The sequence below is a fragment of the Poecilia formosa genome, unplaced genomic scaffold, assembly GCF_000485575.1.
Source record: "Poecilia formosa unplaced genomic scaffold, Poecilia_formosa-5.1.2 Scaffold25, whole genome shotgun sequence".
NCBI classification, from domain to species: Eukaryota; Metazoa; Chordata; class Actinopteri; order Cyprinodontiformes; family Poeciliidae; genus Poecilia; species Poecilia formosa.
This window is the reverse complement of record NW_006799964.1, coordinates 1826726-1841913: the sequence shown is the minus strand read 5'-3', so window position 1 is coordinate 1841913 and position 15188 is coordinate 1826726. Positions and strand designations below refer to the sequence as shown.

At 37.5% G+C, this 15188-nt stretch overlaps 1 protein-coding gene across 6 annotated transcripts in view; it reads right to left on the bottom strand.

The window, feature by feature from the left end:
• The window catches only part of ccser1 (coiled-coil serine-rich protein 1), a 134928-nt gene that overhangs the window by 74399 nt on the left and 45341 nt on the right, over positions 1 to 15188 (bottom strand). For all 6 annotated transcript variants that reach the window (XM_016669507.1, XM_016669509.1, XM_016669508.1 and 3 more), the window contains one exon: positions 8785 to 8862. In XM_016669507.1, the coding sequence (XP_016524993.1) occupies positions 8785 to 8862 (78 nt within the window). The remainder of the gene's footprint in view (positions 1 to 8784; positions 8863 to 15188) is intronic.

Genomic DNA, 15188 nt, shown 5'->3' with positions numbered 1-15188 from the left:
ATCTAAATGTACTCTCACTGACAAAGAAGCCAATAACGTTTGGGTGTTTAAATGTATTGTTTATTCTAAAAGTATATATTGTTCTAAAGTGGGAGATTAAAAACACAGAAATGTTGAGTAATATGAGATATCTGCACCAACACATGAATAAAACTGCAAAAGGAAAAATAAACTACTGCTTCAATCAGCTCACGTAAACTGACTGTGCAGATCAGGAGAAAGAAAGCAGGAAAATGTTGAGCACGTTAAAAAAAACTTGGGTCTAAAAAACATTTTAACTAAGTAAAACAAAGCATGGGTCTTTCTTTAAAACAGTCGATCACCCTGAATTTTAAACGCCAGCATCGTCGATAGAAAAACCTGTATCGGTGATGTACCTGAATGTTTATGTTTTCCTGAAATCATATAACCCTTTCACCTTCTTATATTTTTCACTGCACTGGGCACAAGCCCATAAAAACATTAAAACTCACCAGATTATATATTAAGTTATAATTCTGTCACATTTGATAGAGTGGCGACTATTTCATTGTAAAGAAAATATCCATCTCTGATGCAGCACGGGTAATAAATGCAAATGTCAATTCAAGTAAGTCTGTACAAAACTTGCTATCCAAGACATTTTGAAAGTAACACACTGTTGCTTGCAACAGACCTCTAACAGTAACTCAGAGACGATTTCTCTCTTCTTTCTTCTAAAATACAGTAAGTAACTTTAACTGGGACAAAATCTGGTTTAAAAACAGGAAAAAAGAAACAGTGTCATATGCGTTGGGTTTAAATTAAACTAGGGCGCACTGTGACACAGCAGCCTCTCAGGTGGCTACCGTAGATTATTTTTACACTCAGAATCGTCTTCTGGAGTGCCAGGACAAACTCACTCCTTTAATCCATCATTTTTTCTGCAACCTTTCTACTGTGATCTTCTCTACTTTCTTTTGTATATATATATAAAAAAAAATATGTCATTTTCACCAATCTACATTTACATAAACCTGGAATCCTTGTAGCTCACACATCCTCACCAGACGCCTTCTTCCTCATCCAGTTTCTCTCCAGTTTATCACATTGTCAAGTAGCGTGTTTTTCTTGACACTGTGACTTTTTCCCCCCAAAATTCAGCTTTTTCTCATGCGATATGTCTTTATATTTGTGTTATTTTCTGTGCCTTCAGCTCTGTCAAAGGTTATCTCTTCCTCCCACCGTGTTACTCATGCTCCTTTCTGTATATGTACATACACACCTCTGTATCCTGCTCAGTCTAAAACCCTTCAGCTGCTGTTGCTCACTTCCTGTTCTTTAAACCGAGTTCTTCTCTGGATCAGATGAGAATAGCTAAACAAATTATGTGTAATATATCGAGGGCTTTGCCAGAATGAACACTATGGCTGTGATGTAAATGTACACAAATGATCATAAACTAAGAAAGGTTAAAGTGGGACACTGTTTGTTTCAGTTTTTACTCTCATGCAGCCTCAGTCTCAGGGCAGGTTTAGTCCCATTTGTTGTTGAAAGAGTGTCTCTGCCAGACACCGCAGGAGCAGAAAGGAGAGACGACATGAAGAGAGCAAGACCTTGCTTTCACAGGGCAGCGCTGGCAACTGTGACCATCAGCGGGATGGCAAATGTTGCAAAAATGCTGCTAATACAGCAACAGCGAAGTTAATTGAAGAATTGTTGTCACTGCTGTGCCTTAAACACAATGGTTAAAACAAGAACTGAACACATTAATGGTTTTCTCACTTCAAATATTTCTAATGGGAACAAGTGACTTAAAATGAACACCAAATTAAAAACAAACCTTTCTTAATAAGAATCTAAACATTAAACCAGTGTTGGTTTTCAAGCAATAATAGTTCCAAACACACGGATATGGAAGCTGCAAACTGATTTTAGAGGAAGAAAGTCAAACAGTTACAAAATGTCCACTACCCTGACTTATTTCCAATTATAAATCTACAAAATTAACTGGAGAACAGAGTGCATAAACAGGACCGCCTGAATTTGCAATTGCAAATCCCACCATGTGCCAATTTCTCTGTATGTGAAACTTATTGTAAGGACTGCCAGTAATTGAAAATCGGTGGCTTTGTCTAAAACAATTATTTTTAAACTTTTTCCCCACTGAATAAATGTACAAAATTTTAAAAGTTGGTTTTGTCTAAATTATGCTGTGTCAGTTTATGCTGTTAACGTCAAGCTTTTTGTGCAACTTTACATGGACTGCCAATAGTTATGTGAAAATTCTGTGTGATGGCAAAACATTTTAACGCCAAATTTATCACCAACTGTTCTAGTAACTAAAAACCGGAAACTCGTGGTCCGGTCTGTGGAGAGTTACAACCACAAATGAGAAAAAAAAGACACATTAGCCTCTTAATAAATCATCATTGCTGAATGATTAACAAAATCTGTTGTCAAGAAGATGTAAGCTTAAGTAGGTCAGGTTAATTTAGCAATGGCACATAGAAGAGAGGTACATTTTGTATGAAAAGTAGTGGGATAAATACACCACAGTGGCTGCATTAAAACTGGACGCAGTTGAGGGGATTTGTGACAGCGGTCTAAACGGTGTTAAAAATTGCTCGTTTTGTGACATTTATGTAACAATGTCTGTTATTGATCCCTCACCAAATAAAAAAAAAGTTAAATGATTCACTTTCCATTCAAAGAAACCTCAACAAAATAGAAAGCCTGTGTAAAGGATTCATCAGGACATGTTTAACCAAAGAAAAAAAGCAAGTACACTATCTTTCCAATACTAGCATGGTACAGCTCAAACTAGCAGGAGAAAAAGGGGTTTATTCAATAGAGCTAAAAACCCTAAATAAGGACAGGAGAAACTGTACGAATTGCATAAAAAATGTCTGATGAAGCAAAGCTGGGAAGTTGCTTCCCAGCTGAGTTGATTGCTTGCCTGGGAAAAAAAAAAAAACCTCATACAGTACAGCACATGTGGAGACCTTCATTCACTATGCAGGAAAATGCAGGGTAACACTGGGCTCTGATATACAATCAAGAAAGACTTTGTATGACAATACAATCAAAAAACGAATCAACGACATGCCAGATGGCTTCGGAGCAATGCGGCGCTGATATCAGAGGCACCATAAGCTGATAACTCAGACAATACAACAGAGCAGTGAATAATGTTTTTCATGAGTGTCCAGACATCAGGGACTTTAAACTGGATTCAAGGCAAATTTAAAATACACATACATAAATCCTCAAAAGATAAACTAAACCCCTCTTTCCTCTTGGATACCTACTTTAGTCCCCTCTTCATGCTGGTTTACAAAAAGAGCTGGAACCATTTATGATGTCCTATTCAGGAGCACTTTGTTACTGGCTCCTCATAGTAAAATGGCACATAAAAGAATAATCAGAACACCATATGTTTTAATCACTTTGACTTTGAAAACAAACATTAAATACATCCATTAGAAAGATCAACTGCTTGTTCAAATAAGATCACCACCTGGATTTAACAAAGCAAATCAATAAGAGCCTCCCATTGGATAATTACAGCATGGATGATTGCTTTTCATCTGGCAACAAATTATTTAGACCCAACTCATGTAGTATGTAGATTCTCATTAAATAACCACGTTTAAAGACATCCTTGGGTTATCTAAATTTGGTCAAATTACTGACATTCATCAGGGACATAAAAAAAAATCAACAGATATTATATAAAAGGACTAGAATTGGGTTGAATATGGCAAAGCATTTTTAGAAACTGGAAGAATAGTCAGTGACGATCACCTGCGCTAAAAAACTGTGAAGGGAAAAAAATATATTCATAATCAGCAATCACTTAAACGTTAGGTTAAAATCAAACCCCAAAAAACAACAGCAGAACAAACAAATATGTTCAATAGATAAAACACAAAATTCATGTAAAACTAAAGGGATGGGAGTAAACAACTATGAAGCTGGTTTAAAACCACAGAGTAGTGAGGCTAATCTGGAAAAAAAGGTTTGAGTTCGATAGGAAAAATAAAGACTGGACTGGCAATGGAAGAAGGTCGTGTGGTCTGATGAGTCCAGAATTACCCTCTTAAAGAGTGAAGGGTGTGTCAGGGTAAGAAGAGAGCTATATGTAGTGATGCACCCACCATGTTTAGTGTCTACTGTACAAGTAGGAGGTCAGCAGGAAAATGCTGACCTCCTACAGCATTTTCCTGCTGTTGTAAGCAGGAAAATGCTAGAACAGCAGGAAAATGCTCAGGTTGTTCCATCAGCTCCTTACTTCTTCCCTTTATGACACAATAATATTATAAGATTGCAATACCATCACTCACTGTGCTCAAACTGAGAGAGAGTGGTTCAAGAAACTTGAAATGTCATTTTCACACATAGCTTGGCCACCAGGAAGTCCATGGACAATATTTGGGATGACATTTTTCCCACGATCTCCACAAGTTCTCAGCAAAAACTGTATCCAGTATTCTACTGTAGAAGCTTATCGGTACAATGCCACTGCTACATGTGCGCTGTAATCAAAGCTAAAGGCGATTCAACACATTATTACGGTATGTGACCTTTTTTTTTTCCTAACCTGTCCTGTCCAGCAGTGTAGCATTCAGAATTCAATGTGTGACCTTTTCTTTTGGACATGCCGGGTTTTGTCATTCACATTCTCCCTTTGTGTCTCTTAGATTCATCCACCCATTCATCCATGTTCTAAACCTGCTTATCCTTCTATCTTGTCATGTTAAAACCAGAAATTTCAAAGGTTTTTTTTAGAGATTTTACATGATAGACCAACAAAGTAGCTCATCATTGTGTAGTGAAAGACAAGTGATGCATGATTTTTTTCATAAATAATACCAAAGAAATGCAGCATTCATATGTATTTATTCCCCTTGACTCTGATGCCTCAAAATCAAACCAAACGACCAACCAACCAAACAACCAACCATTCACACACACCCCACTCCAATTTAGAGAGAACAATTAACCCATCAGGCATTTTTATTTTCAAACTCTGGGAGGACGTTGGAGTACCCCGAGGGAATCCAGATGTGTTGAATGAAAACCCGAAGCAGGGATTTGAACCGAGGACCCTATTGCTGCCAAATGTGTCACCTTTCCACGCTCATCAAAACATTTTTTTGAGATAAAAAAAGAAAACACTTCACAGTAAAATTATTATCGCTCTCAACCTGATGATCTTGGACACCATGGCAACAAGTTTCGACATCACTGATTTATGGTGGTGGGATCTTTTAATGATTAATGATTTTAAGAGAGGGTTGGACAGTTTAGTAAAACCATTATCCCCGATCCTACTTTTCATTCTGTCCACCTATTACAAATATTCACAGAAGGTTTAAACCACAGAGGCCGTCTTCAAGCTGTGTCCCAGCCTACATTTTTAATTTTTCCTTATCATCTAGCAGCCACTGATACTTCATGTAGGTCAGTAAGGAGGCCAGAAATGCACACTCTCACTGACACAGACGCACACTCTAATGCAGTGTGATAATGTAATATTCAGTATGGAGCTTTCGTTAAAACACACATCAGGATACGGATATGGACCCATGCAGACTTTGAGCAGAGGCACACTGGAAAGAAAGCCACAATCCTCTCCGTACTAGCGGTGTGTGCACTTTCTGGCTGTACTGTATGAGATTGTGCATAAAGTATTACAAAAAAACACGATCACAGGCAGCATTGCAGACTTGGGACTTGACTCTCCCATGTGACACCCCAACAAGAAGTCTGCAGCGATCTAACTAGGGTATATGTCAGAGAAAAGCTTGCCAAAAGCCCTCTCTGGGTAGACTTAAACCCTGCTAACACACTCACACACATGCAGGCAGTTCAGCAGCTACCCACACATATGCTCCCTGCAGAGATTAATAAATCTTATTCAGATCACACGGCTCTGATGAACTTGGTTGACAGAGGGGGTCTGCAGCCTGTCGAGGCAAGTGAGGCACTTTGCCCCTCTCTCATTCAGCTCAGCCCTTCTCCACTCGCTTTTCATCTTTGTCTTTTTGTCTTTTTTGCTATCCTCTTCTTCGTTTCGCTCTCGCCGCTACCCTGCATGCCTTACCCCACCAATCTTTCTTCCTATTTGATCTCTTCATAATTCAGCAGGAGCTGATGTGGAAAAAAGGCTATTAATTGCAATGATAAGGCTAAAATTGAAGACGACGCACAGATCAAAGGAGGGTTCAGTTTTATATTTTTTGATCACAGACAGACTGCTGTGCTCTTTTCTGGGCTCTTTTAACTAAACAAGCTGGACCAGAGTATTTTAGGCATCAGTGAGTGTGTGGTTTGATATCTGGTTTAAAGTAGAACTGAGCTTGTGCCTTGTTTGAATAAAAATCCATTCATGCATCAATTTTCTCTACCTGCTTTGACTTTGTAAGGGTCACACGGAGCTAGAGCTTCTCCTAAAAAGGGAAGCAGAGTACACTGTGGACAGGCCATCACTTCAGGGAGACACATGTGACGAACAACACCGAAAAAAAACTAATTCATCGAGAAAAAGCAAACAAAGTTGGCCTGATATGGATACAAAACCACTAAATTATTCTGCATGCTCTTATTTAAGTGTTGTTATTTGCTACAATTGTGTGTTGTGATCAGGAGACATGGTAATAATTTTCATAGCTGTCAGTGTCATAACACTGTATTGTGTCTCACCATCTCTCTTATAGGCCAACTCCGAGACTTTAGTTCGCTCTTTTTTAACTTCTATGACAGGTTAAAGTTTATTTTAAATACATTCACATAATTTGTAATGCCATTTTATTTTACATTGATTACTGAAATGTTCTGCTTTCCTAAATAAAAAGAATAAAAAATACATTTATTTATAGACCGCCTCTATACACTGAAATTCAACAGCAATAAATGCTGACAAGAAATGAAAAGCGAGTTCACATCACACACTTTAGACCATAAAGACTGCGTAGTCTGTATCAATTATCTCACCATTTAGGAAATGACTGCAGGTTTCTCTGATTAGCATTAAATGCTTTTAAGTAATAAAACTCTTAATGGTCTTAATCTACTCTTTTTAATCGATATGCGCTGATCCTCCGCAGCTTCTGTAGAAACCTAAAGTGAAAATTAAAACAATTATTTTCTGCTACGGCCCTCACCTGTTGAACAGCCTCCCTGAGGACCTGAGGGCAGATGAGAGTTTGTGCTTTAAAGCAAACATCTGTTCAGTCAGGCTCATTATCTTCTTATTATCTTATCTCACCTATTATCTGGATTCATCTCTATTTATATTGTATAATTAGATTTGCCCCATTTACTGAATTGGCAAGAACTTTCATATCCTAAAGATGCTGTTTGTTAAAATTTGTGTTTTTAACTCAAATGCCTTGACCATTGCATGTTAACATTTTTGGTTTTCAGGTTTTATTCATTTTAGGGTTTTTCAGAAATGACTTTTGTCTTAGCAACATTTACAATCTAAAGATCAATTTTTGTGATGGTTCCTGCAAAATAAGTAATAATGGCCCAGAGCCCCAAAACTACATGACTCTTTGTAAAGCAAAAACTTAAATGTATAAATGCTTTGCATTTAAACACTGTTGTTATGGTTAAGGAGCCATAATTTTATTTTCATTCTTTGGTTTTTGAACAAAGAAAACATCAAACCTTTACAAAAACAGATGGAATATATTTTCTTATATAGAGTGTTTCATAGGAAAATATTACTGTATCCTTTGATTAAGGAAGTTCTTTGGAAATACTGCATGAAAACACCCAGAAAAGCTGCTAAAATAAGCCTTTTTATTTCATTTCTATCTAAAACACTGCTCAGTTTTACATAGATTTTGGCCAAAGCGTAAAAGAGTCAGCGTAGAGGGCCAAAAGAGCCACATGTGGCTCCAGAGCCGCAGGTTGCAGACCCCTGCCGTGCATGGACAGCTGTGTGCTCTTTGAGGGGAAGACCTGCAGCTGAGCGCAGACACGCACAGTGAGCTACAGCCAGTCCCCAACACGGTCATACTTTCACTGCTCATTGACTACAAACCTCACTGTAAAGGGTAAAAAGGTGTCTGTGTTGAAAACCAGATTTGTTTGATCATTGACGTAGCGTTAACAGCTTACAATACAGTTTTACAAGTCATACACATGTCAGTATTAAAAAAAACGGAATTGCAAAATATGGACACACGGCAGGGTGGCTTGTGTAGCACTAATAATTGTTATGGATGACCGATCCAGGATCGGCATCTTGTCTAAAATATTTTATTTTTGACCTTCAATCTGTAACTCCACACGACCCCAAATAGCTACTGGTCTAAAACTGAAAGTGCTATTCCTGTGTTGCTCTCTCTCCTGTACACAGTAAGCCACCGTCTCAGTCACTGAGCGCTGCAGTTCATGAATGAGGCTTGAGGGTAAATTATGTGTTATCAAAGGAGCTGTTATAGACAAAAACAACAGATTAAGTCAATCAGCGGAGCTATAAAGCACTGACTTGATGTGTCTCATTGTACTTTAAGTGTGACCAGTGGAGTCCAGGGTTTATAAATAACACTTTATTAGCCTGTGCTATATGCAGCGACCACGCAGTCTGAATCTACGCGTGTCGTCTCCTGTTTGTGTGAAGTTTGATATCAATCATCGACTCATCTGCCTAAATGAATGAGCCACTGGCTCTGCACAGTGCCAAACAGCACCACCAGAATCTATTACTTATATTCTCACGACATGGCTGTTTACCGTGACAATTAATAAAAAATACGGCATACACAGGCATAATGCAGAAACAGGATAAAATGGCCTACTTGTGATTACCTTTAATGGAAGTGACTTCTCACTGCAAGGACTGATGGGTAGGGACTGAAGGCTGCTGGCTGGACTCGTCTCTGTGCTCTGCAGAAACATTCACAAAAACATCAGAAAGGCATCAAAATTATCATGTGAAGAAATCTTCATAAAATTGACTCAATTTATGCTTTACTGTGTGAGGGAAGTGGAGCTCTCTGAATTATTTAGCACTGATTGAACTTTGTTTTGTTGTTAAACTATATAGCAGAAATTCTTCATCTGAAGCACGAATCTCTATACCATAACTGTTTCCCCAAATATCTGACAGACAATTTTACATGCATCTACTGATCTCAGCTGGAGTCACTATTGATTCAACAAAACGTCAAGGTGGGCGACATGGCTTTTTTTTTTTCTTGCTGTTATTTTACCGGGTTTCTTTCATTTTCTGGCTTCTAACGTCAAGCGTGATCAGAGGCATTTTGGCAACAAACAACAACACAAGCAAAAACCAGGCAGAAAGCAAAGTCAAACACACATATACACCCACATGACCCATGCAGGCAATGGATGGACATGCACACTGAAGGACACATGCATTCACCGAGCAACTTATGAGTAACCATTACTTTAGAAGGATTAATTGCAGCATGCTGGACTTGGTTTAAGAGGATTTAAATCTCAGAGTTTTGATGAACTGCCTACACAAGTTTCTTTCATCCATGCAAAGTTTAGCAGGCTGATTGTTAGGTATGCATCTGTTTCAAGGTTTCTAAGGCGTTGGTGACGTAAAAAAGTACTTTTTCCAAAAACCATGTCTTATGAAACACGTCATGCCTAAAAATGTCATCATCCAAACAGAAAAGCAACCCAAAATCTTCATAATTCATAAATATGCCAGGCCTGTGTGTGGTCATTTAATGCATTCAGTGGGATGAAACAAAAATAAAGCAGGAGGCATGGAGCAAGAGACGGGCAAAAGATGGCATCCATGAGAGACTCTTAACAAATTTATGAATGTTTTATTTCTAGCCACATTTTGACCCTTCTCAGATTAATACTGTATGTCGTTTGGTGGGAGATTACACTGGAAAAACATACTTTTTACAGCCAAATCCCCGATAATATAGTGCTTTGACCTACTTAAAATAAGTTGGGAGAAACACTGGAGTCCAAATCTTTGCAGGGTAAAAACTTGATGTTTTATTGGTTTGGCTGACCTTTTAGAGACACACACCTCCCTATCAGAATTATAGGTGTGCTATGGCGCCAGGCCATCAATGTGTCATCTGTGATCAATGCTTTTCCTTACATAGAGAGACAGCCGTGAACTCACTGACAACTACACCCACAGACACAGCATCCCTCCTTCCTTCCTTCTCCAACACAAACACATCCTCTGTAAGGTCACCTCTGTCCCACAGCCCTTAACACACAACTGTCCCTACAATTAGATGTGGCTCAGTAAAAAGCCTCTCAAATTTAAGAATTGGCTGCTGGGGAGCCATGAATTTAATGACTTGCACTGCACTGAAACTGAATGTCTACAGATGATGAATGGCTTCAGAAAGAAAAGCAGGTTTTGTAGTTAGATGCACACCTTTAATCACACACTCACGTCTCCTAAATCAAGAAGTGAAAGCCTTTAAATAAGAGAAGGGACATTCATTTTCACTCCCTCTAATTGACTTCAGGGTTTTTATAGGACAACAGCGCCATTTTCAAAATATCAGGGTTATCATAGTTCCTGGGTCAACATGGTAGAAAGACTAGACAGGAAATACTATGCTTATTAGCGAGCCTTTCTCCAGCACGGTGCTGGTTTTCATTTCTTTTCGCACCATACCGCACACTATTTAGCTCTAGGAGTCCAGAGAAATGTTCACACATTGTGTACACAACTCACACATGTCAAAACTTCATACTTTCTGGGCTCACATTCCAAAGTTGCCAATATTTTTATTTATTTATTTACCAATCTTAAAGAATAACAGTTACAGTATAAATTTACAACAAATATTTCTACAGTGGACAGGATTTAACAGTGGAACCAGCAAAAATGAGACACTGCAGAGGGTGGATAGTTGATTGGATGGATAAAAATATATATTTTTTCATCAATCCTTATCTAAATCAAACATAGAATTTATAAAATTATGAGAATAAAGTTATGTAACTGTTTTATTCTTGTGATACTACAACTTTATTATCATATTATTTCAGCTTTATACTCTTGCTGTTTTATTCTCATAATATTTTTACTTTATTCATAGAATTTTATTTTTATTTTCTATTTTTTTATTTCTTAGCATGTCCCTTTTATACTCCATCAAATAAATCTATAAACTAGACTTCCAAGATTGTCCAAGAATTTTCAGAAAGCACCGGAACCCGAATGCAACAAACTTGTTCCTATAATTACAGAAAAAGTCAAGCAATTCTGCAGGGCTTAGAGTCAAACAACAGACTTGGAACAGGTATGTCGGGATTCAGAACAATGTCCGGAAGAGCTGTGACTATGTACTGTAACAAATGGTACATCACACTTTAGTTAGAAACCATGGCTGACGTTGACAAATGGGGATCATTGTGTGAGGCTGCTTTTACGCACACACGAGACAGCAGCAGTTTAGAAATGTTCCCTCTGTGCAGCCAAGAGGATAAACTGCTGAAAGAGAAATAATTTAGGAGCAGACGGAGAATGGCTGGCCAAATGTGCAAAGTAAACACTAGGAATACCAAGAGGTTTAGCGATATAAGGCCTGTGGTCATTTTTGTGACATCATTAATTGTACTGATTGTGTCTGCTGATACTTTGCAAGATCTCAGATCCTGACGTGTTTTTTTTGTTTTTTTGTTGTTTTTTTTTTATTAATTTCTTTCAAAAATCCCATATTTATTTTAGAATTTAGATGTTGCACAAATTGATGAGTTATTAACAAGCTCCGGCATAACACTGGGCTGATAAGCTATATGTGTTAGCATGCTAACACTAGCAACAGTAAGCTCCGTCAATTAGGACGGATGACATAGTTTACAATTAATATCATGATACAGTTTGGGGTTATTGTGATACACAACATATGTTGCAGTATTTAAAATCTGCTCTTTCTTATCATGATAATGCTGTGGGTTTTAATAAAGCTGTGACCCAGACTATGACCCTCCTTCCAGCAACAGAACAAAAGCAACTAAGTCTGCAGCTGTTCTCCTTAAAAATCCAATGGAAGCGATTTTAAAACAGTTCAAACTCCAAAACAAAGCTGCAGTTTGGCAGCATAAAATGATAGGCTGGCAAACATAGCTTCAAAAATTAACAAATTAAGCTGCAAATTCAACTGACCAAAAATATTCTGTCAAACACATGAAACAAATGAAAACAATTGATACAGTCCAATGGTGCACGTGGGAGTGAAGAATTAAAACAGACAATTTTCAGTGTTCAATCACTGGAAGAGCAGTCTTTTAAACACAAGCCATGCTTCGTCAAGAAAACACTGCAAATAATGAAATAGCAGGACCTGACACAATATTATAGCACAGACACAAGCTGAGCACTGACACTTCAGAAAACTATTCAGGAAGGAGCAATTAGGACTGCAGCCTACTAGCACAAGTCATGTTGTCACAGAAAATAGTACTTTGTACGTTTAAAATAAAACACTTTACAATGTGATAAATAACGTGGTGTAAAAGTCATTCTTCTTTTGTCAGATTTTCAGCCAATTTGTAACTTTCAACGAAACCAATCAGTTTTAATGAAGACCAGCTGAAATTTCCAATCCAGGATGAAGCCCCGTTTGCTTACCATTTCTTCCTTGTCATCAATCTTTGACCAAGGCCTGCTTTTCTGTGCATACAAGACAGATCTGAAATGCTTGTAATCCTTTTTGGTCGGTTCATATTTCTAACAGTGTCCTAATGTTCCCTTTCCTCATCTGGTAAACAACTTGTTGCTCTGGAATATTCCACGAGATCTCATCCGCAGAACAAAGAATGATAGATAAAATATGTCCAGCGTATGGCCAAGTCTTAGTACAACATATTTTCACTACTTTTCCGAAAGATTTCAATTTCTAGTGGACAAAACATACCACAATATACACTAACCCTAAGTGACTGACTCATTTTAAAGCGTAGCACACATTAAAATACTAGATGTTTCCAACACACCTTGTTTATGCCAGAGAAGCTGAAACACCTACACAATGCAGGTGTGGTGCTTAGAAAACTAACACCAGGTGTGCAGGGAAAGAAGAAAGCAGCACTGACAAAAACAACCATACTATAGATATACAGCAAGAACACCAAACCAAAGCACACAAATTAAAGCCCAAAGACCGTGACAGCAACATAATTTGCAAGTTAATGATGCAACAGAGAAACCAAAGAGGGCAAAGTGTCTCCTCTTTCATATTCATGTTCTGCTGCTGTGCACCCCTTCTCTCTTCTGCAACTTCATCATCCCTTTAGTTTATGTCACTCTATAAATTACTATTTCGTGTTTCTCTTGCTCCGTCTCTGTGGCCCTTGGAGAGAAAACAGAGCTATGAACAGCAAACAGATCAGGAGAAAGCCGTACATATGCCTCAGTGGGCTGACGTTAGCTGCTCGCTTTGATCTTTAGAAGATTATATAGGTATTGAAGTGTTTGTTTGTTTTTTGTTGTTTTGTTAAAAGGATCTTGCCAGGTTCTGGACCAAGTTGCTCCTTCATTTTTTTCTGTACCATGTCACACCCAGTCAAGGCTTAAACAGTCCAGCCAACTGAATTGTACCAATTTACAAACATTTTTATGCAGAGTAACTTACAATTTCTTGTCTTTTTTTTAAACTAACCTTTTTTAATTAGGTAAGTTAATAAGATCAGAATGACAGACTCCTAGCTATCATACCAACCAGGAAGTTACAGTTGAAATCAGAACTTTACATGCACCGAAAAAAGACACACATCTCTCACTGTCTGAAATTAAATGAGTCCAGATGTCTCTTGTTTTAGGTCAGCTAGAATTACCAAAGTTACTGTATTTCTATTTGCTAAATGCTGCAATAATAAAAGCAAAAGAATACTCTATTTATCTTGATAACTAAGTATTTTTACTGAATTGTGGAGTAAATATGTTCAGAAACCACATTGCTCAAGTATTCCTTTAGTATAAATTACATTTATTTTTCTGAAAATGTATAACACCTAACAATTACATTGCAGGTATAATCACTGTTTGGGTCAACTGGCTTTAATGAAATATACCAGATTTTGATCCCTTCAGCAGACCAAAAGACCTATAAGCAAGCTTGCATTATGGGTGGCATATAACCCCATCTCAACGGAGAAGATATGAGTAGATTATAGCTTAGAACTTTAAATCATTGGCTGTCAAAGTGGGTACAAAGAGACCTGAAAGCTTCTATGACAGGGCATGTATCATGTACAAAGTAGCATGTGGCAAACGTCTCACTTTGATTCACCAAAATAGTCAGGAATACAGGTACCAAAAACTGCAAATGCACAAAGTGGGGAAAGAAGCAAGGCAGCTAGAACCTGTCTTACCACTCTTAAACATGCATTTTTGTGATTTAGTTAAAGGACAAAAAGGCATTAGATCACAAAACAACATATTCAACAAACATATCTGTGTATGTTGAAAATATTTAACCATGATATGCTTTCCCCAAGACTTCTGCAAGTGTTTTTAAAACCTTTGCAGTGAAAGGGGGGGGGTCCCCTGTCTGTATTTGTGATGTGACGTGTGGGACAGACCTGAGCCAAGTGAAACATGCTATGTTGTGTTATTATTAAAATCTAGTAATATGTATGAAATATGAAATAAAATAAATTATCTGTATGAGGTGCATAATTGATACCGTTTATGTGGAAAAACAGCTACATCATAGAAGAAAAAAAAAGTTATGTTTTCTGAGGGAGTATCAGTCTGTGGTGTGATTTTGTCTTAAACTGATTCAACTATGGTGTGACCTATTACCTATTATTTGTTTGATTTCAAATTACTATAAACTCACAGCCAGAAACATAGTCAATTCATTGATGCCTCTGTCATTTCACATAAAAACTCAGATTTCCCTCTGGCATGGTTTGGGCAAAAATGCAAAACTTAAACCACATTTATCACTTATGAAACTGCATAACTGGTAGTGGTGCATAACTACAATTAAAATCTTCAACAACAAAAAATTAAAAAAGATAATTATGTTCCTGACAGAAATTGGCACTAAATAATTTTTTTTTTGTCTTCAACCATTTAAAGACTCACAAGACTGCATGAGTAGGCAGTTAATACAAACCTATGGTCTGCATAGTTAAACCTTGCAAAACTACACTATTGCAACGTGTCAATGCTTTACTAAGTGACCATTAGCATCAATCAAACCTATAGTAATGTGAAGGTAATTTTATTGAATTTCAAACATTCA